Source organism: Schistocerca serialis, chromosome 9 (genome assembly GCF_023864345.2).
Source record: "Schistocerca serialis cubense isolate TAMUIC-IGC-003099 chromosome 9, iqSchSeri2.2, whole genome shotgun sequence".
Classification (NCBI taxonomy): Eukaryota; Metazoa; Arthropoda; class Insecta; order Orthoptera; family Acrididae; genus Schistocerca; species Schistocerca serialis.
Window position 1 is genome coordinate 499,240,224 of NC_064646.1, and position 26,611 is coordinate 499,266,834.

The 26,611-nt window shown below is 41.8% G+C and overlaps 1 protein-coding gene across 1 annotated transcript in view; it reads left to right on the top strand.

Annotated features, from left to right (window-relative positions):
- The window catches only part of LOC126419741 (ankyrin-3-like), a 126,470-nt gene that overhangs the window by 68,861 nt on the left and 30,998 nt on the right, over window positions 1-26,611 (top strand). Inside the window, exon 4 of the mRNA XM_050086918.1 lies at window positions 20,536-21,127. Coding sequence (XP_049942875.1) covers window positions 20,536-21,127 — 592 coding nt within the window. The remainder of the gene's footprint in view (window positions 1-20,535; window positions 21,128-26,611) is intronic.

Consider the following 26,611-nt stretch of genomic DNA (forward strand, 5'->3'; position numbering starts at 1 on the left):
GACTGCATACAACACTGCATTCATAAAATAACACACAAAGAACGTTGAAACATATGCAAGAGGAAATTAACCACAAGCAACCGATTCAATTTTCACCCAAAGAAGTTACGTTCGTAACACAATCCTGTCCGTCATGTAATTTCCACACACTGGTATACTAAATTCATACTAACTCTCTGTGAAATTTTCCCAAAGTGAATAGCTGAGGGCTACTTTGATGATTACACCACATGCTTCACGTGCTCAACTTGGTTTACACAAAGAGTGTAACTCCACAATAATTTTGATAATTAAAATAAATTAGATCGAAAAGCAATTTACAATAGAAAAACCTCAAACTGGTTACTATCGTCTTACTATTAACCTGATGGGTCAAACAATTGTATAAGTACGTGGTACTGGTCTCACAAAGTACACCCCACGTGGGTTGAACATAAAGAAAAGTTGCTATATTGAAAAATATTGTCAAGACGTGATGTTATAATCTCACGCACATTCGCATTGATGATTGATGATGCTAGTTAGAGTTACTGATCAACACGTGGTTCCACTTTACTCATAAAGTAGTGACAAAGCAACAACCGGAATATATTCTGAACTTCACACTCGAATTACAGTGTGTTGCAATTTAAGATAACATTAGATATTTTAGAGCTAAACCTGAAATAAAGGTGATTAAATTTTCAGTTAGGCTGAACTTAAGAAATCCATTGTCCTACGGACTTAGCAGACACGCTCTTAGCCGGAGATCTTACCACTTCAGACGCTCGCCACGGACAGCTTGGCCTGGTCTCCTACCAAGGGAGCTTCCGTATACAAAACGGAAGTGACGAGAGGGACAGCTTCCTGTACCAACATGACAAGGGACGGACAGGACCATACTAAGAATAGAAACCTCTCTGCTTTTAGAAAGCGTAGCTACCTGTTCTGACGTTGGTCCTGCTGTTCTCTAGCAGACAGGCTTGTCTGCTACCCTCAAGCATGCAACTAGAAATACATTTGCTCATTCATCCTCTCACACAGAAAGGAAGGGGGATGTAGGTTCTGTATGAGACTGTGTGACATGACTTATATATAAACTGTGTTTTAAAGTGTAGTAATGTGACAGATCGTTCTTGTTTATGTGTAAAAGTAACACGTTCCACTACTCAGTCTCCTCCCAGATAGTCAGAAACGCGACAGAAAGCTTAGAAGAGGAATTTATGCCATAAATGACAACAGATTTAAAAAATTAACATGAAAGGAATCCATCAGAGACCTTTCATAACCCCAACGCTCCGGGAAAAGACTGTGCAGGGAATTTTCTGGCCATGCTAGGACATTCCCAAGAAGGCTTCTCACACTCTACGTAAACCAAAATGTAAAGAAAAGGCAAAAGGTCGCCAGCTACTTGCTAAAACACAATAATTTCAACAAATCTTTAAAATCTACCAGTTTCAAACAGAAAAAGAACACAATCGGTGATGCCTATTTAAAAGATTATATAGACCTAATTCGGTCAGCAAGTAAAAACAATGGTCCCTGTGTCATTAATATGAAAACAATTTCTGGTTGTTACCCTTATGGAGTTCACCAGTATTTGCTCATTGCAAGAGCCAACTGATCACAGGAAAATTTATGACTGTTTATTAACAAGTAAAATTTATGAAAATTGCAAAGGTGGCACAGCAATTGAAAAAGAACATGAAAATAACATCAGTATTATAAAGCAGAACATTACAATGCACAATCCGCAAAAGCAAAAAAGTGATAGGAGGAAAGAAACTTGTTTTACAAAGTGGTTATAAAAAAAATTCTATATTTTAAAAAGCTAATAATTTGTAGAATTAAAATAGCTTTGTGGCACTAATTTAATCACTCTACTATATTTCAGTTAGTTAGCAAATAATGACCACTGTGTCATTATACTGAAACTACAATTAATTATGTGATTATTACCGTTATGGGGTTCCACACTATAAATATGCCCCATGCAAAGGCTAATCGATCACAGTCCTATAAGAATGAATAGCTATCTGACTGATAAACGAAGCAATGCCACAGGAATGAATTTACGAAACAAAATATCACAGATCTAATACATCACACAAGAACAAACATTGATCAATAAAACAGCTCTGAAAGTACAATAGTCAACATCTAAAAAAAAACGCCAATTAATAAAACACCTGCAAAATACAGGAATCAAAGTCTAAAAAAAACAATAAACAGAACACCTGCAAAATACAAGAGTCAGTCTAATAAACACCAATAAATCGAACCCCTGCAAAACACACGAGTCAAAGTTTCTGTGACAGAAACACACGTATATGCATTGAACTAAGAACCGTATAATCACTGTTCACTGACACAATCAGTAGCTCCACTGTTCCGAGGCACAATATAAGTGGAGGGGGGGGGGGGGGGGATTCGTCGCTGCAGCTGTCAGTAGGGATTTTTGTCCATCTGTTGCGTGCAATCCCGCCGTCTCTGCCCTCTCATGAAGTTTCTCTTGGTGGCCCGTGTCACGTACATCTCGATTTGGTTCCATGTTTGCATTGTCAAATTCGTGTGGTATCCTCGTTTGACACGCCAGGTTGATATTCCTGGGCAAGGATGACACTTAATGGCTCTTCTTTGTGCCACCCTTAGCGATCAGAGAACATCGAACCATGATTTACTGTCACTTGACAGTAGGCATCGGTCAGGAAATGTCGATAGGCGTCGTTGAGGTCTGCAAGTTTCTCTGGACAGTACCTGTCAAAAAGCTCCACGCCCCTTTATCCCCTGTCTTTTGTTGTTTCACTGCAGCCGTCTCGTCATGGTCGCGTGCGTGTGGTGCATTGCCAGCAGATGGATTTCCGCGCGGTGGACCGCTCGGCCATCTCAGGTCATCACCTCCACAGAGGGTCGCACTGATGCGGCCTGCCATTAGCTCCAGGTGCAAGGGAAAGTATTTGCCGTGTACCCTTCTTTTGTGGTCGACCGCGCTCCCGAAGTGGCCCAGTTGACAATGTGTCCTGCTGGGAAACCCGCCAGTTTACAACTAGTCCTCCTCCTCGCTGCTCCCGCTGCCTCGTAAGAGTTTAGCCGGTTCGTTTTCACGTTCTCAACTGCATTCACAGAAATTGTTCATGGTAGTTATATGATTACAAAATGTCATACATAATACCAGTTAGTATTGTCTTTCACAATTTTAAAGAACAAAAGTGAGACTTAATTTTTTTTAAATAATAGAGTTACATGATTCGACAGTATAAAAATAAAAGTTAAATCACTTGACAATATAAAAAAAAATAAAAGTTGACAGTATAAAAATAAAAATTAAATGAACTGACAATATAATATTTAAATCCACATCACTAATGTGGTTCACTTGCGTTTTAATAAATCAAATGCTACTTATTAATTCACTAAAATGAATAGGATTATGCCTTGTGGAAGTATAGGTCAGGACAGCATGGGGTTCACATGTTATTACACACACACACACATGCACACCTGTTGTCTATACTACAAACTAACTACCCATAAACATGTATTACTCAAAAATTCTACTTCAGTCCACTGCTAGTTAATCCAACAAGCTACTTCAATGCTACCTCAACACAGTGTTTATACCACTACAACATTGTTCTAATTTGTCCTCTTCCTGACGCTCGCGGCATATGTCTTGTGACATGATAAATATGGAGAACTTTCCTTAAACATACACAGTAAAAAAAACAATGGTTATTTACACGCCAAAACATTTATACTAGTTGACACACCTGATAAGAGACTCGCAATTATACATTTATCATACTCATATATTCACACATAAAACAGTAAGAAAATTTCATCTAAAATTACGCTATCACAAGAATTAATCACGTAGATGACTCTGAGCAGGGTAAAAATATTTTCCTTATACAGGTTATACTACATTTTCTTACCCAGTTCGTTCCTTCTTTAAGTTACCTTTCGCTTCCAAATCAGTTATTTTGCCTGTGGTGGTTGTTCTGGATTCATTTCTCATGAATGGCAAAATTGTGGTCTTCTCTATTCTGTAAAACAGTTTCATCTTAACATATTGAACTTACAACAGACACAAAAGATCCGAATCCTCCTGTAGTTTAAATGACAAATGTTTTGCTTCATTCTTATTATCTTAAATCAAGCTTTCCTTCGGTCCCATAATCAAAATTATTTAATCTTCCTCTACCTTCAAGAGGGAAATTTCCTCAGTACAAATCATATAAGCTGCAGTGTATCCCGCACCAGCGAAAACAGTAAGCTGTAATGCTCACAGCATCAGCAAAACACATAAACGTCGCTTTTTTAGGACAAGTATTAACGCAGAATAATTTTTCGGGCTTTGGCTCAACATCAATCAAGACTACAGAAAGGATCCATATTTCTGTTCCATTCTGCATTTGCTGAAAAACTGCTCGTACTTGACTACCACAATAATATTTCAGGGCCACGTAAATTACACAAACTACAATTCTTCTTTCACCATGAAGGGAATCAATATACAGACGAAATCCACAGACAGCACTTTACCTACTCAGCTATAAAGAACAAAAAAAAAAAAACATATATCATCAATATTAACATATAATCGCATATTGGGAAGCCAATGGTTAAACAATCGTATTATCGCATCCTGTTTTCAAGATTCTAAACTTACTCATTCCTTTCTCAGAGTTCTCCTATCTTAAAATATTCATACAGCATGCATACTATAGTAAGAGATCCTCATTTATACTGACAGATATAGAATAGTAATAGATAGATAGTAGCACTGAAAGCAGAAAATCGGAAACAAGGCTACTAATAGCTGGGGACCTGGGTTTGCCAGACACATAATACCCACAGATCGGATATTCCCCTGAGTTTTGCATTAATTCAACACAGATCTTGCTTCTCTCAGGTGCGACTCTTTTCAATTTACACAAAAAAACCATAAGCAGCATTTCACTTGTTCACAAACAAACCTTATCTTCACATTTGAACCAACCTAAATCCTAATTGCACAAGGAAAAAAAACCGCATACATCACTTCAATCAATCACACAGAAACATCTTTATCATTATTTTTACCAACATATTATTCAAAATGCTTAAGTCACAAATTTAAACTAATCAATTCTTTCTCCTCACCGTCCTCTCTACTCCTCACTGTCCTCTCAATATACCCTATGTACTCATTTGCCATGTCGCTCAATTGTTCAGATTGGGCGCCTTCTGCGCTGATCATTTGTCATTGACGGTTTTGTCCATTTCCATTTGCTGGATTATATCTAGGATTGGCCGGCCGAATTTCAACATCATGTGGTGCTCCGCCTACAATCCTATTCCCAACGTGTTCATCGTAGTATCGATTCTGGTTGTCGTACCTGTAGCGTTCACGATCCTGTCCACGTCCTCGATCATTTCCGTTGTTCCACCTGTGTTCGCGAGTGTTACCCCATTTTCTATATGGCCGGTCCCGATTATTCTTCCGCTCGCGTCGCGACGACCAGTCACGCCGTTGATTAGTACTACGGCCACGACTACGTTCCCGCTGCTGTGCCCCGTAATACCTTTGTGCCTGAATAGGCGGGCATTCTGCTGTATTATATTCCAACTCTTGGAGAAGTGTCTTAAACGTTTCCACGTCCTGTTTGCATCGTCACGCAAGAATGACGTGGCGCAAGTGCATCGGCAATTTGGTGATGCATATCCTAATTAGTTCCACAGGCCCATATGAATCGTATAAAAATTGATTTGCCTGCAGCATGTGGTCGAATAGGCGTGCTGGGCTGCCGAAACCAGACTGGTTCAAATTTGGCAGCATAATTATGCCATGCTTGACCATATCTTGTGCCGCTTCCGACCAATAGGCGGACAGAAAGGTTTGTCGAAACTCCCGAGTGGAGTTGCAGTGACACACTGCCGACCTCATGTGAATCGCCGGTTCGCCTTCCAAATAGCCACACATATATTCTATCTTATGTGAACTTGCCCAGTTGGGGGGAAGAAAAAACTCAAATTGCTCGAGCCATGCTCGTGGATGTATTCCTTTTTGCGAATTTCGAAATATCTCAAACTTTCTCACTGTAAGGAAATGTTTGAAATCAAATCCCCGCATTTCCTCCCGGCAAGGTCCATGAATGTTTCTATTTTTCTCATGTCTGCCCCTCAAAATACATTCTTCCCTGTCGTCAAAGTCTCCCTCATGGCCGGAGTCCGTCTCCGCACTGTTCGTACGGCCATTTTTAGTGCTATTGGCGAGTTCGGAATCACACGCCATGCGGTTTTCCAGATGCGCCACGCGTTCTTGTAATTCGCCTGTTACAGCTTTGTGCTGCCTGTTCACTTCGAACTGTCCCTTCTGAAATCTAAGAAGCGAATGCACTTCTTCAGTCTCTGCGACAGCTACCAGTGTAGTATTGTTCTCGCTTTCCGTCACCTTCATCGTGCCTACGATGTCTGCTAATGCCGCAATCTTATCATGTATTTGTCTGTTGTCGTCCGCCCCAGTCTGCTTCAATTGTTCTACTTGCTGTTCGACTGCGTGAATTGCTTGACTGTTGTCCGCTACTGTGTTGCTAATGGACGTGGGACAATGCGTTTCTGCCTCTTGGACCCTCGAGAGTACCTGCTGGTGTTCTCTTTGGCATTCTTCTCTCAGCGCTTGGAAATTCCTAAGTAGGTGTTCTTCGCTCTCTTTAGATTCCGCATCGCGACTCCGCTTGCCCTGTTCTAAGGCTTGCAGATGGTCATCGATTTGTTCAAATGTACGGCCTAATTCTTTCATAATATCACTTTTTATTTCACTTTCCAGATTGTTTATTCTTTGTGAGATATCATCGGAGACTCTCTGCATCGACTTGTCGACTTTATTTGTCTGCTGGATTAGTTTTTCGTCTATTTGTTCGCCTAGCTCGCGGATCGATTTTTCACATTTGTGCATCATTTGTTCACCTAGCTCGCGGATCGATTTTTCAGATTTCTGCGTCATTTGTTCACCTAGCTCTCTGATCGATTTTTCGGATGATTCTTTTTGTTCTCAGAACGATTTTTCTGATTTCTCTGCGTTTTCTTTATTTTGTTGCAATAAGGCATTCATGAGTTCGGCCAAATCAATTTGGTTAGTTGGAGGCAAATTAATTTCTGGCTCTGATGTGAGCCCGTTCGTCCTGTTTTGCATTTCCTCTGAAGTATTCCCCAATGCATCTTCGGAACCGTCTGACGCGTTAATATTCGAAATCAAATTAACCCCTTGGTCCATGTTGCTTAAGTTGTTGGACCGCCTACTTTTAGCTTGGTTACGTGTCTGCATTAGTTAAATTTATACCCGGTATGCAACACACTAATCAGAATAAACACATCCCCCAAAAATTACGACAGTCACACGAAAGGAACCCAACCTAGTATGCACTTTTTCACACGCAAAACAAATTTTTATCTTTGATCGAAGCAGTGCAATTTACAAGCGAGAAAAAAACACATACACACACACACATATAAAACCCACAAATATAGAAAACAAAACAACAAGACAAACAACACAATGCCGCTCAACAACGCCGTGAATCATTTGAAAGTCTACTCAGAAACAATGCAGAAGTTGTTTGAGCGCTGAAGGGAAAAAAAATTAAAGTTATACAACGCTCACAATCTAACGTTTCAGAGATTCCAGAGTCTAGCGGAATCACAGAACAGGGTCGCCATGTGTAATGTTGTTGCTTTTATTTGTTCTGAAAGCGGTGCTGCTGTTCATGACCATAAAAGTGGGTTAAAAGCTGTGAACCGTCTGGGGAAGTTAACCTTGCATTACTGCGCAACTGTTTCACCAGGTATCCAGTCTAGCTTACCAAATTACCAACCAGACTAACATTAATTATAATCTATTAATAGTCATATGACAACCAGTGATATATATATAAAAAAGAGAATTTAAATAAAACGAAATAAATCAGTTTATATTTGGAAATTTATTTTAACATTGATCATTGAAATTTCAGCATATTAAACTTGATTCATAACTAAACTGGTGCCTTATTTAGGATTGTGAAAATGTGAGATTGTAATCTTACGGAACACATCAAATATGGAGCCAAGATTGGGAGACTGCATACAACACAGCATTCATAAAATAACACACAAAGGACGTTGAAACATATGCAAGAGGAAATTAACCACAACCAACCGATTCAATTTTCACCCAAAGAAGTTACGTTCATAGCGCAATCCTGTCGGTCATGAAATTACAACACACTGGTATACTAAATTCATGCTAACTCTCTGTGAAATCTTCCCGAAAAGAATAGCTGAGGGCTACTTTGATGACTACACCACATGCTTCACGTGGTCAACTTGATTTACACAAAGAGTGTAACTCCACAATAATTTTGATGATTAAAATAAATTAGATCGAAAAGCAATTTAAAAAAGAAAAACCTCGAACTGGTTACTATCGTCTTACTATTAACCTGATGGGTCAAACAATTGTATAAGTACGTGGTACTGGTCTCACAAAGTACACCCTACATGGGTTGAACATAAAGAAAAGTTGCTATATTGAAAAATATTGTCAAGATGAGATGTTATAGTCTCACACACATTCGCATTGAAGACTGACGATGCTAGTTAGAGTTACTGATCAACACGTGGTTCCACTTTACTCATGAAGTAGTGACAAAGCAACTACCGGAATACATTCTGAACTTCACACTGAATTACTCTGTGTTGCAATTTAAGATATCATTAGATATTTTAGAGCTAAACCTGAAATAAAGGTGATTAAATTTTCAGTTAGGCTGAACTTAAGAAATCCGTTGTCCTACGGACTTAGCAGACACGCGCTTAGCCGGAGATCTTACCACTTCAGACGCTCGCCACGGACAGACTGACCTGGCCTCCTACCGAGGGTGCTTCCGTATACAAAACGGAAGTGACCAGAGGGGCAGCTTCCTATACCAACATGACAAGGGACAGACAGGACCATACTAAGAATAGAAACCTCTCTGCTTTTAGAAAGCGTAGCTACCTGTTCCAACGTTGGTCCTACTGTTCTCTAGCAGACAGGCTTGTCTGCTACCCTCAAGCATGCAACTAGAAATACATTTGCTCATTCATCCTCTCACACAGAAAGGAAGGGGGATGTAGGTTCTGTATGAGACTGTGTGACATGAATTGCATATAAACTGTGTTTTAAAGTGTAGTAGTGTGACAGATCGTTCTTGTTTATGTGTAAAAGTAACACGTTCCACTACTCAGTCTCCTCCCAGATAGTCAGAAACGCCACAGTAAATTTAGAAGAGGAATTTATGCCGTAAATGACAACAGATTTAAGAAATTAACATGAAAGAAATCCAACAGAGACCTTTCACTTTCAAAGGTTTCTGCTGCTTCCATGTGATTGTTGTTGCTGTTCTTGTGTATTCCAACTGTTCTGTACAAAAGTTCTAGTATAACTTTAGCATAACTGATGGCGTTGTATCTGCAATTCATTTGTACTTTCTTTTGTTGTTTGTTATTGTAAGCTACTGGTCTAATGAACTCATCCTCAATCTCTATCAATTTACACACTGCCTCTCCTGATTTATTCGTCTTAGAAGACCTGCTATTGTCATTGGCAGTGTGTGTTATGTTGTTTGTGTGAAGACGATCATCCAGCATCGATGCATATAGTAGTAATCTGCATATAGTAGTAATCTCCAAGTGGACAGAGTTTGCCACACCCTCCCTGTCTCTGCTCAGCGCGCCGGCCTCTGCAGACGGCAGTCCGCGCCCCGGAAGTGGGACACAGGGAGACCGCAGCCGCACTGCTGCCGCTGCTGCGCCACCCACAGCTGCCTGCACCACTTCCCCACCAGACCCTGCCGTCTCTCGACTGCGGTGAGTTCCGCCACTACACACAGTGACTAGTGGAGGCATCAACCAAGTGTTATGTGCAAGGACATCAAATGGCGCTGTAGTGCATATGTGCTAACACAGAGGTTGTAGTTATCAGGAGAAGTTATTCCTGATATAAATTATGGTGGCGACTAGCCATCGATGAAAGTGATTCTTTACATCCCTCTCTGGGCTGACAGTATCAGTTATATTTAGTTTAGGACAGATGATTTCATTCACTGCAGTTATAAGATGTAATAAAACAAAATCCTTTTCCATAAATACTGAGTATACTGACGTGTCGGATGCAATTTCTTCATTCGCTGATGGCTCTCTATCTGAGAATGAATCGTTTAGCAAATAGGTGAGACAGAGGGCGCTGATGCATTGAAACTCCTCCAATCTTCGATTTCATGTGAATAAATAGTTTTGAAATCAAGTCGTTGGTGATCCTCAAACAGAAATAGTGAAGGAATCGCAAGCACGATACAACAATCAAAATAATATGCAGCAGAATAAGTATATAGCGTGTTCTGGAGTGTGTTTTCAGATTTTGTATATTTATCTTTAAGTGACTTTTCGGAGAATACTTAACACATAACTTATGCCCTCCTGGGCTTCGAAGCGTGTCTTGCTCACCTCAACACGCGACCACGCCTGGCACAAACCTATGATCTCTATTCTATTGTGGCGGTGCGTAAGTTCGTAGCGTTTTTCCATAGGTTAATTAAACACAATATAAAATACGCTTTAGTCATCACTAACGTGTTCTCCTTCACTATGTGCAACAGTCTTCCAACACTGGGGCAACTTTTCGATCACGTGGTTTTGAGGCGAAGAACTCGTTGAGCCAACTTCCGAGGACATGTTCATCCGGAAAAGAAGCTCCTTGAAGATTTTTCGATAGAGAGCGCAGAAGATGAAAGTCTCGGGACGCGAGATCAGGTGTGTACGACATCTGCAAAACGTCTCAGTTGTTGGCAATAAATATCAATAGTGGTGGGTACACCTCGGGTAAGCAGTTCCTAGTACATAACACTGTCGCTGTTCCGTCAGAAGATAACATTACCTTTTGTGAATGAGAGCAGATGTTTGTACGGGGAGTTGCTGCTTTGTTTGCACTCAAACATTCCTTTCTTTTTCTTACGTTAGCATAAAGACACCATCTCTCGTCCTTAGTAGCGATGCAGGATAGGAGAGGTTCTTCATGAACTAATTGATAACGATCAAGCAGATATGCATATATGCCCAGTCACTGACTTTTGTGATATTGCCTTAGAACGTGCAGTACACATACACCCGATTCTTGAACCTTCTCCACTGCAAGCACATGTCGCACGATTGTGTAACGATCTCAGTTTGTCATAATTGCCATTTGTAGAGTACACTCACGTGGATCATCGTGGATTAATGCGTTTAACGATCATCATTAAACACCGGAGGACTACGTGAACGTGGAGTCATTAATACACTCCTGGAAATTGAAATAAGAACACCGTGAACTCATTGTCCCAGGAAGGGGAAACTTTATTGACACATTCCTGGGGTCAGATACATCACATGATCACACTGACAGAACCACAGGCACATAGACACAGGCAACAGAGCATGCACAATGTCGGCACTAGTACAGTGTATATCCACCTTTCGCAGCAATGCAGGCTGCTATTCTCCCATGGAGACGATCGTAGAGATGCTGGATGTAGTCCTGTGGAACGGCTTGCCATGCCATTTCCACCTGGCGCCTCAGTTGGACCAGCGTTCGTGCTGGACGTGCAGACCGCGTGAGACGACGCTTCATCCAGTCCCAAACATGCTCAATGGGGGACAGATCCGGAGATCTTGCTGGCCAGGGTAGTTCACTTACACCTTCTAGAGCACGTTGGGTGGCACGGGATACATGCGGACGTGCATTGTCCTGTTGGAACAGCAAGTTCCCTTGCCGGTCTAGGAATGGTAGAACGACGGGTTCGATGACGGTTTGGATGTACCGTGCACTATTCAGTGTCCCCTCGACGATCACCAGTGGTGTACGGCCAGTGTAGGAGATTGCTCCCCACACCATGATGCCGGGTGTTGGCCCTGTGTGCCTCGGTCGTATGCAGTCCTGATTGTGGCGCTCACCTGCACGGCGCCAAACACGAATACGACCATCATTGGCACCAAGGCAGAAGCGACTCTCATCGCTGAAGACGACACGTCTCCATTCGTCCCTCCATTCACGCCTGTCGCGACACCACTGGAGGCGGGCTGCACGATGTTGGGGCGTGAGCGGAAGACGGCCTAACGGTGTGCGGGACCGTAGCCCAGCTTCATGGAGACGGTTGCGAATGGTCCTCGCCGATACCCCAGGAGCAACAGTGTCCCTAATTTGCTGGGAAGTGGCGGTGCGGTCCCCTACGGCACTGCGTAGGATCCTACGGTCTTGGCGTGCATCCGTGCGTCGCTGCGGTCCGGTCCCAGGTCGACGGGCACGTGCACCTTCCGCCGACCACTGGCGACAACATCAATGTACTGTGGAGACCTCACGCCCCACGTGTTGAGCAATTCGGCGGTACGTCCACCCGGCCTCCCGCATGCCCACTATACGCCCTCGCTCAAAGTCCGTCAACTGCACATACGGTTCACGTCCACGCTGTCGCGGCATGCTACCAGTGTTAAAGACTGCGATGGAGCTCCGTATGCCACGGCAAACTGGCTGACACTGACGGCGGCGGTGCACAAATGCTGCGCAGCTAGCGCCATTCGACGGCCAACACCGCGGTTCCTGGTGTGTCCGCTGTGCCGTGCGTGTGATCATTGCTTGTACAGCCCTCTCGCAGTGTCCGGAGCAAGTATGGTGGGTCTGACACACCGGTGTCAATGTGTTCTTTTTTCCATTTCCAGGAGTGTATAAAAACGATCCTCCTTTAAAACCAGAAAACTATTTTCTAGCCGTGCACTGTCCAGTGGAATTATCCCCATACACGTCAAAAGTGTTTTGGGCTGCCTCACCTGCTGTCAATCCTCTATGGGACTCAAACAGGAGAATATGTCGGAAATGTACCGATTTCTTCTCTTGGCAATTTCTAGCTTCAACAGCTCCACTTGTCATCTACAAATCACAGAATGACACTACGTGAACTCAAATATTCACAATAAGTAAACACGACAGTCGATGGATAAAACCAGAATACCATCATGAAAAACAAAAGCGCTATGAAATTACGCACCAACATGATAATACCACATTTGTTTTCGATACATGAGAATCAGACGTTCACCACAGGCTATGTGGCAGTAACTGGGGGAACGAAGTATTTAAAGGATGGTGGGTTACCCTACTACGAGAGATGTAGGATAGAAACTCTGGTGGTAATGTTTCGGTATCAGCTGTGGAAACATCAGGCTCAATGTAGGGTTCACATAGTCAGGCGTGCTCAGAAGGCGTAATGGATAAGGTGACTGCTCGAAATAATCAGAGAAGTCGGGTTGTGGCTGTAGTTGAGTGGAGGTATGTGCAACAGCGACACCTCGCCAGTCGTAAGGAATACACGGCAGCTCTAAGAATACTGCAGGTATCTTGAGTACAGTTCTGTTTATTTTTCCAGTAAGATATGTGTGATAAATAAGGCTACAAAATTTTGCAAGAGAGACATGTACTCGTACGTGTTGGACAGAATTACACTGAAGATCAATCGCTGACGTTACGCACTACAGCTACACGACTACTCTGCAATTCACAATTAAGTACCTGCCAGGGAGTTCATCGAATCACTTCAACATACTTCTCTACCGTTTCACTCTCTAACAATGTGCAGGTGAAACGAACACTTTAAACTTTAAGTGCGAGCTCTGATTTCCCATGATTTATGATGATCGTTTGTCACTATGTAGGTGGGCGCCAATAAAATTGTTTCATAGTCTCGGAAGACAAAGGGACAAAACAGACACCAACAGAACAGATAACGGGCATTCTAATATATACCTTATAAGTGAATCCAGAGTCAACTAGCACATCTTCGTAGGCGAAAGAACGACAGCATAGTATTCGCTATAACCAAAGAAGAACTGTCAGAGATGGACGTCTTAAAAAACTAAACAGTGAGCATTGTAGGAGTACCCTTTGCAATTATTTGAGTAGCCATTGGCGACAAATTGCGGTCAGTTTACATTTATATATGATGAAATATTAGCCGAAATAAGAGATTTTATTGACGGACTAGCCGTGTTAATAGCAAGGAACAAAAGTGGATCAGTGCAGTAATATTGTAGACAGATAACATTACTCAATGTCGATTTCCAGTGCTGAGATTCTCATTAAATAACGGATTAAAATCAATTCAGAAGACGATCTACGCAACAACTCAGTACAACTAGAGTTAGGTGCACGTTGAATGTGTTGGTAGACTAAGCAAGCATATTTTATCTCTCAGCTCAATCTACAAATCTCAACTAACTATAAATTTCATGGGCTATGACATCGTGTTTTTTGAGTCACCAGTCTGATACGCCACGAATTCCTCTCTTGTATCATCTTTTCATCTAGCAGTAGCATTTGCAACCTACATCCTCAATTATTTGCTGGATGTATTGCTATCTCTGTCTTCCTCTTTAGTTTTTAACCTCTAACATTCCCTCAAATACCATGGAAGTTATTCCTGATGTCTTAGCAGATGCCCTATCATCCTGTCCCTTCTTCTTATCAGTGTGTTCCACATGTTCCTTTCCTCTCCGGTTCTGCACAGAACCTCCTCATCCCTTACCTTACCAGTCCACCTAATTTTCAACATCCGTCTGTAGTACAACATCTCAAATGCTTCGATTCTCTTCTGTTTTCCGTTTCCCCACAGTCCATCATGTATATTGAGGTGAAACACGATTTTGTATTGACACTGTGAACAAATGAAGTTTAAAGCATGGATAGCAAACATACAACATTGTGTGGATGAAGCGTACAGAATCAATGTTAATGGACAGCTTAAGATAACTTTAACAATTAAAAACACTTTATTCGACGGGGCTGGCTGCTGTCAGCTACATTACACGCTTATACAGTCAGCCTTAGACGAGCAGGAACAACAATAATCTGTTAAAACTTATTAAACTGGACTTAAGTCAATGAACTTAGTAGATTAAAATATTTACTATATTTTAAGGTAAGAAATTCACTTTCCTATATATTCCAATTTGAGCATCTGTTACAAAACAGTAGAAGGGCTATACACTTGTGTGCATTCTCTTGCTAGAAGGATCTTAATGCTCGTAGACAAAGCATCTCCAGAGGACGTAATTACTGTAATAGTTTCGCTTATTCCTGATGTCTTCTGTGGCACCCGAAGAAAATGTGAGTGTCATCATCTTTACTTCCGCATTCACATGAAGAAGATTTAACCACGTTCAGGTAGTGGAGTTCTGGCGGAGTGACCCGTGACTGAAGCGAATTCGTGCCAATGTTACTATAAACTGAGGTGACAAAAGTCACGGAATAGCGATATGCACATACACAGATGGCGATAGTATCACGTACACGAGGTACAAAAGGGCAGTGCACTGGCGAAGCTGTTATTTGCACTTAGTGATTCATGTGGAAAAGTTTCGTATGTGATTGTGGCCTCATGACGCAAATTAACAGACTTTGAATATGCAAAGGTCTTTGGAGGTAGACGCATGGAAATCGATAGGAAATCCAGTATTCCGAGATCCGGAGTGTCAAGTGTGTGCGGAGAATGCCACATTTCAGGCATTGCCTCTCACTACGGACAGCGCAGTGGTCGACGGCCTTCGCTTAGACACGGAGAGCAGCGGCATTTGTGTAGTGTTGTCAGTGTTACCAGACAAGTAACACGGCGTAATATAAGCGCAGAAATCGATATGGGACGTGCGACCAAATTATCTGTTAGGACAGTGCGGCGAGATTTGGCGTCAATGTGCTACGGCAGTAGACGACCGACGCGAGTGCCTTTGCTAACAGCACATCACCTGCAGTGCCTCTCTCGTGACCGTATCGGTTGGACCATAGACGACTGAAAAACCAGCTACTTGGAGACCATCTGCAGCCATTCATGGACTTCGTGTTCCAAGAAAACGATGGATTTTTGTGTGGATAACAATGCGCCATGAGACTGGGCCACAATAGTTAGCGATAGGTTTGAAGGTACATCCTGGAGAATTTGAGCGCCCTACATGAATCCCATACAAAATTTATGAGGCATACTCAAGAGGTCAGTTCGTACACAAATTCCTGCACCGGCAACACTTTCGCCGTTGCGGACGGCTCCAGAGGCAGATTGGTTCAATATTTCTGGAGGGGCCTTCCAACGACATGTTGAATCTTTCCCATGTCGAGCTGCTGCACTATGCCGGGCAAAAGGACACGGTATTTGGAGGTATCGCACGTCTTTTGTCACCTAAGAGCAAAGTTTCTGCTGTATCTGCGATATTGGTACTTGGGACGTGATGGGAGGTTAGCTAACACTGTGGCACAGCGTCTTTCTCCAATGTCGTAAAACCATTGGATATTTTCACTGAATATAATTATTATGTTGTGAAGAAGGTTGTTTGGTGGCACTTTATCGTATTTCGCAGCAGCGGTGTAAAGAACTTTCCTGGCCTGCTTGTCTACATTTTCATTTCTCTTAATTCTATTGTGCACCTTGAGGCGTAATATGATGGTCGTCCTATTTATGCGGGAAATCTCCCTGCGTTGCTTCTATAATGCGGTATACTAGATACTTTTCAGTACATTGCCATAGTAAAATTTTAACAGCATCATTTCTGAACGTGAGTCTGATAAAATTATATGATAGCGGAACAAGCACTGGTAGCATTTACATCTGTAAAATATCTGGGAGTATGCGTGTGGAACGATTTGAAGTGGATTGATCATATAAAATTAATTGTTGGCAAGACGGGTACCAGGTTGAGAGTCATTGGGAGAGTCCTTAGAAAATGTAGTCCATCAACAAAGGAGATGGCTTACAAAACACCCGTTCGACCTATACTTGAGTATTGCTCCATCAGTGTGGGAACCGTACCAGGTCGGGTTGACGGAGGAGATAGAGAAGATCCAAAGAAGAGCGGCGTGTTTGGTCACAGGGTTATTTGGTAAGTGTGATAGCGTTACGGAGATGTTTAGCAAACTCAAGTGGCAGACTCTGCAAGATAAGCGCTCTGCATCGTGGTGTAGCTTTCTGTCCAGGTTTCGAGAGGGTGCGATTCTGGATGAGGTATCGAATATATTGCTTCCCCCTACTTATACCTCATGAGGAGATCACAAAAGTAAAATTAGAGAGATTCGAGCGCCCACGGAGGCTTTCCGGCAGTCGTTCTTCCCGCGAACCATACGCGACTGGAACAGAAAAGGGAGGTAATGACAGTGGCACGTAAAGTGCCATCCGCCACACACCGTTGGGTGGCTTGCGGGGTATAAATGTAGATGTATATGTAGAAAATTGATTTTTTTTCTTCTTGTACCACTTTGGAGTACTTAAATTCGTCTAAAATCGCTTTGAGTTCTGCAGGAAGTGTATATTCAACTTCAGGGTGCTTGAATTTGCCTCCGCGATTAGCCTTGCCATCTACAAATGCACTTCCTGCCCCTCTTCCTTTTTTTTTTTTTAGACCCATCCGCATAGATCTGTAATGAGGATCGTCCAGGTGCCTGTTTGCTAGCTAAAACTTTCTCTCTCAGTGTACCTTGGCAGAAAAGGAATTGCGTCTGGATATTCAGCTTCAGTAAGGTGTTAGTCTAGGGCGTGCTGAAACAGCTTATACTTTGCGAAGTGGCGACGTATTTGCGGAAGGACGGAGCACCGAACCAAAATTCTGCTAAACGTGGTAGTTTATTCTTCATTCAATACCTGCCTGGATAGCACTTTAATATCTGTTATCAAATTTTTATTTAAGAAGTGAAAACGATTCAGGAGTTTTCTGATGATGAAGAATTTGACAGTGATGAAACGTTATTAGACCTACGCTGAAAAAACATTTACTTCCATTTGAGAGGCGTTAGTTGGAATCGATTTGAATGTTCTGATAGCTTCACAGTAACACATAATTTTTGTAGTCTATTCTGCGTTGCTGAACTGTAACAGTTGCTTCCGCAATCCATGCAAGGTATTATTAGCTCACTATATACGCTAATGAAGATTCTTGAGTGTGCTTGCCAAAGAACTCCTGTCACAGCGCGAAGGATATTCCTGGCACCTTCAGATTTGTTAATTATGTGATTAATGTGATGTCATGATGTTAACTTATGATGTTAACTTAAGTACTTGACCACTCTTTAGACTGGGAATATAAAGGGTCCTAACATTACAATTTTTGTTAGGTTAAGCCTGTGTCTCGTATATAGGCACACAGCTGATTTATCAGGCAATATGTCGAGGCAGTTCTTATTGAGCCATTCACTGAACAATATCACAGCGTTATCCATCTGCTGCCGACACTCAGGAAAACTATCGACACGAGTATAAACATGAAAATCATCTGCATACTGCACGCATCTATATCCCGCACTTGGGTGGAACACTGAATGCAGGTCTGATGTAATTAGACTAAACAGTCTTCCCTATCATTTTTCTATTGTGTGTTAACGAGACATAGGAATGGATGAAGGAACTGTATGATGGAGAGCACTGAGGCATTTTATGTATTTGTAAGACGCGAACAGTCTTAATTTCTGGGCTGTAGATTTGGTTGGTCCATATTTTATTCAAAATATGCAATAAACGAATTCATCCATTCTACGACATGTGTTGGAGCAATCAGTCACTCGGTCCAGGCCTCATAGTCCTTCTGCATGCTACTGCTCTAGGCGTTTCCAACAGGGAGAAGTTCCCATTTAGTTGATGTTCCACCTGACGCTCCACCATCAGCATGCTTTTACCTTTTCTGATCCGCTTGGGGTCAAGTTGCATAAAATGTTTCCAAAAAGGATTTTAGATGTTGCCTGTAGTTTTCCTACCGCTGTATTAATACACCTTAATCTCTAGGTTCTTTCCAAACGATAGTCATGGATCATTGAGTAGGTGAGCTATTACATAAATGTCGGCAGGTTTAAATTTTTTTTTTTTGTGTAGATTGTTTGGCATATGATTAAAATACACAAAATTTTCCTCTGTGCCTTGTCGTCTGTTGTTTTGAGTGTATCTCTCCCCTCGTTAGCTACCGTCTCATGTTCTTCATCGCACCAGACCGGAGGTGGCCTGGGAGAGGCACATAAGGACGTGCTTTCTGGGGTTGAGTCTTCCGCTGGCCTTTCAGTAGTATGCAGTATGGTGGCATAATCCACACTCAGACTCACTCTCTTTAAAGTCTTCGATCTCCATCAACAATTCCCCATTTTCTGCCCACTTTGCTTATATTGCATTTGTCAGCTATAATATCTCACTTGGCAGAGTTATAGAGTGAATTTATTGTTCAGTTGCTTTGAACTAAAGAATTTGCTTCATTTTATTCCTGATGACATGGAACGCAGGTAGGTGGTAAGTTTCTGCAATACGAAACTGCTGAGCTCATCAGTCCCTTGGCTTAAACATTGCTCAATCTAACTGAAACTAACTTACGCCAACACACAAACCCATGCCCAAGGGGGACTCGAACCTCAGATGGCAAGGAAGTGAGTATCATAATGTACGTGTGGTGAATTAGACTCATTGTAATGAGGCTGTCACACACGAAGGACATGAGGTGTTTATCAGTAAATACATGAGCAGTGTCAGAACTATAGACTTCAGGAGCTCTATTGTGAATAGTAATCTGGCGAAGCACATGAATCATAAATTTACTTTAAAAAACTGCAGGATTTGCTGTTGCCTTTAGACAGATGGCAGCCACAAGAAATTGAGTTAGGTGTGTGATTTTGTATGTGGGGGGGGGGGGGGGGGGAGGGGTGTTGGTGTGGTTCTGTGTATATGTATATGAGTATGTGTGTGCACCTGAGAGTGTTTGATACTGCTTGTGGATATTATGCAAGCACTCTTCCAACAAGTTTGTACATGAGTATATGCCAACAAATGTGTTTGTGTGCACGGATAAATGAGTAATCTACTGCTATTGCTGTATTTGAAGTATATCGATTAAATTGTTTCCTGTTAAACATTAACTGACTCTGTTGCTGTATTTGAAGTATATCGATTAAATTGGTTCCTGTTAAACATTAACTGACTCTGTTGCTGTATTTGAAGTATATCGATTAAATTGGTTCCTGTTAAACATTAACTGACTCTGTTGATGTGGACGTTTTGACAAGTTTGCAAACAACATATCTGAAGACATGTGTAGTTTTGAGTGCCACGTTTGGGTGTATTAAAAAGGTGGTTGCTGCACATAGAGGAGTCTTATACCTTCATAAGACATCTGTTTCTGCGGAAGACAATGACTGTACAATAGCAGCATCCTGAGGTCTAAGCCCTAAATGTCAGGAATCAATGTGACAAAATATGATGACTAAATGTTGGAGAGATGGAATGTAGGAATTTTTAATTGATGAGGGCTTTAGGAGTATGATATCACTGTACATCTGTTCTTTAGTAAATGGAGACTGTCCCACTGTTTTGTAACATAAATGGAGAAAATTGCAAATTAGTTAGTGGTCGTTGGACAGATCCACTTTTGGGACTGGTCTCATCTCAGGTTCTTCTGGAGTCTTCTTAATCAGAAGCATGTACTTGGAGAAATATGTGACAGTTTGTCATTCTTGCACAGGAGTCTTCCTGAAAAGGAGAAGAACAGCAGGCTGATTCAGGCAGCGAAGGAGGATGCAGTCGATGAGCTGCAGACACTGCTGGCAGCTGGTGCGGACGTCAGGGTGAGGGACGAGGGTGAGAGGAGGTGGACCGCCCTCCACTGGGCAGCAGAAAATGGACACGAGAAGACAGCGAGGTGCCTGGTGGAGGGTGGAGCAGAGGTGGAAGCCAGGAGCATCAACTTTCAGGAGACGCCCCTGCACAGGGCTGCATACCGTGGCCACGAGGCTGTGGCGCGGCTGCTGCTGGAGGCAGGGGCGGAGGCTGATGCCAGGAACAAAATGCAGTGCACGCCCCTGCTGATAGCTGCATTGGCAGGCCACGTGGCTGTGGTGCGGCTGCTGCTGGCGGCCACTCCTTACCACAACGCCAGGGATCAGTGGGGGCGAACGCCGCTGCACCATGCGGCTCTGAACGGCCACGCAGAAGTGGCAGCTGCACTGCTCGAGGCAGGGGCCGACCGCTGGGCTAGGAATAACGAGGGGAAAACACCACTGGACCTCGCCAGGCAGAACAACCACCAGCAGCTGATAGACATACTAAAGCTAGCAGTCTGACAGACATCCTTGGAGTAAAACGAAAAGAGCTCCATTCTATGCCTTTTCTTCATCATTAAAATATAGAATATGATTAATTTAAAGCTGCGATCATTCACCGTTTCTGTACTTCCACTTCAGGTGAAAACATTGTACCTCTGTTCACGTGTGTGGCTTTTGCTTCTAGTGAGCCCTCCAATAGATTTTTATTACATCATCTTATTCCAATTTTGAATCATGGCACACATTTTTAATGTGATGCAGGATTTTTCCAAAATTATAAACAATATTGGAATATTAAACTCCTCTCAAATGCGAAAACATGTTCCAATGTTCAACACTGTCATGCACCTAGGAACAAATATTTGGCTGAAATTCTGAAGTGCTTTAGTCGAGAAAATCTCCACAATACTATACTTAGTAATCTACCTGTTATATTATTACTCTACTACACATCAATAAGTAGTAAATGAAATTAAGAATAAGTTTTATAATGAAACCATTAAAAATTAGAGACATGTTGAAATAGGAGCTAATGGTAACTAACACAATGTTCAGTTCTCAAGACAGGTAAAACTGTTAACAGATTAAAGACACTCAGTTCATTTGCAGATAGCACCTTTTCCATTCTACAACACCTTCTTTGCACCATTGACAAGGGATGGCTTACCTTCTGCCTATAAATAATTATAAAAATATACACAGTTTTACTCACAATTAAACTTTCTAACTGAAGAATTGACAATATATCCGAAATTGGCTCAATATACTATGCAGTATTTAAATATATAGAACACAAAATGTTTGCAAATACTGCACAGTTCGTATACTCATCTCTAACAAGAAGAGAACATTAGAAAAATGGAGGAAAGTGCTTATTACATTGGAGTATCTGGTTTTAAAACGGATTTTCGGTCGGTAGTTATGTGCAGTGACTCATGTTTTCCTAGGTGCATTATCCAGTAGGTAGAACACATCCCTAACTTGTAAGTACGCAAGTATCATCATAACTAGAGAGACAATGAGAGATATCTACGAGGTTATACTGAAAACAAATGCCTGGGGAAATTTTTATTCTATTTTCAAGATTAACTGATGTGTTTCCTGTCATGCATGTCACTCGGCCGACTTTCCAAGTCCGCTGACACAAGCTACTGCTCGCTGCAACTAAACTGTAGCATGTGACACGCCTTGGTGAGGCGTAACTATCTCAGCGTACAGCGAGACTCTCAGAAAACTGCCCACACGTGGACCATCCTCTCCTTCTGCACGACAATGCTATATCACACAAGAGTGAGCGCTGCATATATGCAACTATCCGATGCCTCGACATCACTGTGTTTGACAGCCCTCCATACAGTTCCGACATGGCCCCATCCTACTTTAAGGTGTACCCAAAACCTAAAAAACACCTTCGAGGACTTCACCACAAGTTTGATATTGTTGGAGAGTTGCAGGTTGCGGCTTCTTCAACAATCATTCTATAGCTACAGTATCAAAATACAGGTCTCTCTTGTCAAAAATCTGTTCGTCGCCTGGGTGACTATATTGCGAAATAAATATGCATACATGGAGAGTAAAGATGTACAATGGTAATAAAATTTGCTTTATTTAAAATCTATAAGAGTTTTCAAACAAACGAAAAATTCGGAGGAATTATTTTTCATCACACCTTCGTAAAAACAAATCCACAAAGATGTAATCTTCCTCTTGTGAAAACAACAAAAATCGGAATATCCCCTGTTACTAAGAAACAGTAGTTATTCCAGCATCTGACTACAGAAAAGTAGTTGATAGAGTATGGTTTCTGACAAGTGAAACTAGTGCAGATTTTACCCTACCCAGATAACAGCAACGTACTGCTCTATAGTTTGAATCTGTTTTCTTGTCGGACCCAGCACGGAAATTATACCTGTGTCTCCTGTGGAGTAATCTGTGTCTGTACTTGCAGTGTGACACCATTAGCAGTAGTCACGTGACATTAGTTCTGAACCCAAACTGAATTTACTCATGTATCTGCAGTACATGTGTTTGCTAGCTATGGTGTTTAATTGCAATACCGTGTCAGTTGCAATATTCGCACCAAGTAATCTGCTTATCTGAAATATAGTTATTTGTTTACCGCTATAATACTGCAGTTATAAGACGTATTACCGTGTACCAGGTGATGTGGATCTCCAATCACTCTCCACAGAGTACTGCAGCAGATTTTCCCTTCTCACACATTTCCCTTCTGTGGATCTTCAGTGTATTTCCCTCAGGCCAGTGTCATGCCGGTGGAGCTTCTGCAGTGGTCGTCATGCAACCCACCACTCAGAGACATTGCCGACAGCGCCCTCAGTGACCAAGCTTGCAGTCTGCTGAACTACGGTTCTCAAGAACTGAAGAAATGAACGACAGATTAGTTTAGGTAATCCAGCCAGAAATCTAAACACTTTGCATGAGCCCTATTCCCATTTGAATGGGTAAAAACACATATTCCTAAATCTTAAGACACAAAGGAAAGAATTATATAGCTGCCAGGGTGCATTGATTAAATCACTGCGGAAAGTTTAAAATTTCTGCTAGACTGGTATATGAACCCGAGTCTTTTGTTTACTAGGCAGATGTCCTTACCAATGCATCATCGAGACGCAGTGATAATAGTAACTGCAGAGACTACTCTAGCACATGTCCCATCAGATTTAAATTCTCAACATATACCACACACTACTTTTGTTGTGCGCATTATCCTCATTACTTGCGGCATTTCGCAAATTCCATTAAGAATTCCAGTGTGGTGTGCACCTGCATTAAAGTGATCATTGGGAATCCTCACGTTAATTACATATGTGGTGGGTTATTTTCTATGACAATGGGGATAAGAGGCAAAGGGCACTACATCATTAGTGTGTGGATAAGTTGAGAATTTTTGTCTGACAGTGAGCATGCTAGGCTAGTCTCTGTAGTTGCCAAGACCACAGTGTGCAGATGGTGCAGTGTTCAGTATATCTGTCTAGTTTGAATCCAGGTCTAGCATATATTTTCATCTTTCCCCTCTGAATGAAGTCTCAAACGAACACTGCACATTGATTAAATCATAATGGTTGCAGGATCAAAATGGTGTCTGTTCATTTGGATGCAACCGAAAGATCAGACATCACATAGATATTTTCAAATATGGCAGTACATATAAAAATAAATTTCCGATTTATCAAAATAAACAATAAAACTATATGATCAGCAGACTCCACTGCCGCTGACTTCCATGTACTAGCCACAGTCTATGAGCTATGATTTAATAGCGAAGTCATGTAACACTGTTTGAGACTGTCATAAACGAAGTGAACCTCAACTGATTATGCACTAAGGGTGTATTTTTTGGCAGTAATAACGGCTGAAGTACTGATTAGTGGAGCAGTACAAATGTTCAAATGTATGTGAAATCTTATGGGACTTAACTGCTCAGGTCATCAGTCCCTAAGCTTACACGCTACTTAACCTAAATTCTCACAAACATACACACCCATGCCCGAGGGAGGACTCGAACCTCCGCCGGGACCAGCCGCACAGTCGATGACTGCAGCGCCTTACACCGCTCGGCTAATCCTCGGCGGCGGAGCAGTACAGCCAATAATGAATGAATGCATATACAAAAAATTAAACTATCTTCTTAATGTTGTCATTTTTCGTCATCGAACTACAACCGTCCAAAGAACTGAAGTTTCATTTCAGGATGAAGGCATATTGTTAACTTCAAACAAAGAGAGGACGATATACTATATTACACAGCACATAAAATATAGCACACATCAGGCAGAATTCTACAACAGACTTGAGAATTACAAATATAACAGTACACGAAATGAAGTTCTTTATTTTGCTTCATACAGCAGGAAAATAAGTCTGCTTAAGTTTCAGTTACTTTAATTGAATAAATTGTTCATATACTTATTAACGGAAATGATACAGTTTCAATAACTTTCAGCAAAAGTTACTGTGTAATAATTGTTCTGAGTATTTATAAAAGTTGAGCCATTCCATACCGATGCCAGCAACAGCAGTTGTAGACAAGGGGGCTTTCATACATCAGAATCTCGATACAGCTGCACCACTAATGTGCTTCACTGAGGGCGTCACCAACTGCAGACTCAAACCACGATGACCAGATTTCAGTTGAAAATTTGAAAATTATTTCAAATTTGCGTAAACAAAATCTGAGTCATCTACACTTAAGCAGAGTACTGTTGATCTGTCGCTAGGACAGAAAATGTAAATTAGGTGTCCATTAATATTCACTGAATGATTATCTCCTAAAGAAAAACCTAATGAGTTTCAAAAACATCGATCAAGCAAAGTGCACTTTGCATTCTCCACAGATTTAATTAGTAAAGAAATGGCTCAACACATACAAGTGAATGCAGCATTTCATGTTTCCAAGAAGCATTGGAATAAAAAAGTCATTAGCTAAAGTACGACCTTATGGGGTACCAAATGAGATTTGATATTGGATTTTAGATTATTTTGTAGACGTGACTCAGCATGTTACCTTGGACGTGGAGTCACTAGTAGAAGTAGAGGTAACTGCGAGCATGCCACAGGGAAGAATGTTGCGACCTTTGCTGTTTATGTTGTGCCGGCCGCGGTGGTCTCGCGGTTCTAGGCGCGCAGTCCGGAACCGCGCTACTGCTACGGTCGCAGGTTCGAATCCTGCCTCGGGCATGGATGTGTGTGATGTCCTTAGGTTAGTTAGGTTTAAGTAGTTCTAAGTTCTAGGGGACTTATGACCACAGCTGTTGAGTCCCATAGTGCTCAGAGCCATTTTTTTTGTTTATGTTGTGTTAATGAGCTGGCACGACAAAATACATAATCTAATTTTTTGCGATTGACACAGTTATACAGAAGGAAGTGTTCTGTGACAAAAAAAATTTACAAGAACTATTCACACCATTTAAGCGTTAAGTGTTGTGAAGAATTTTTCAGTTGGCTTTAAATGGTCATAATTGTAAAGCAGTGCACTTCACAACATGCAAAACATAGTATCCTTTGATTTTAATATCAGTGATGTAAAACTGGAATCGTGCAACTCATACAGGTACCTGGCGGCAGCAGTTTGTAGGGATATGAGCATAATGTTTGCGTGCGCTTAGTCGTAGGTAAAGCTGGTGGTACACCTTGGTTCATCGGTACGACACCAGGGTAAATGCAATCAGTCAACGAAGAAGATCGCTTGCAAATCACTTGTTCAATCAATAATAGAATATTGCCCTTCAGTGTTTGTTTCATAGCACTTTCAGCTAAGAGGTGATATAAAATGTGTGCAAGATGCGCAGCACGAATGGATACAGTTTGGACAGAGCCATGGTAAAGCATCACAGAAATTCTCAAAAATAGGAAGTGGCAGACGTCTTAACATAGACGACCCCGACCCCGTAGAAGCATACATGTACGCTGCAGAAACTGGTGTTACTTTAGGAACACAGGAAAATACCACAGCACTCCACACAAGGGATAGCAGGG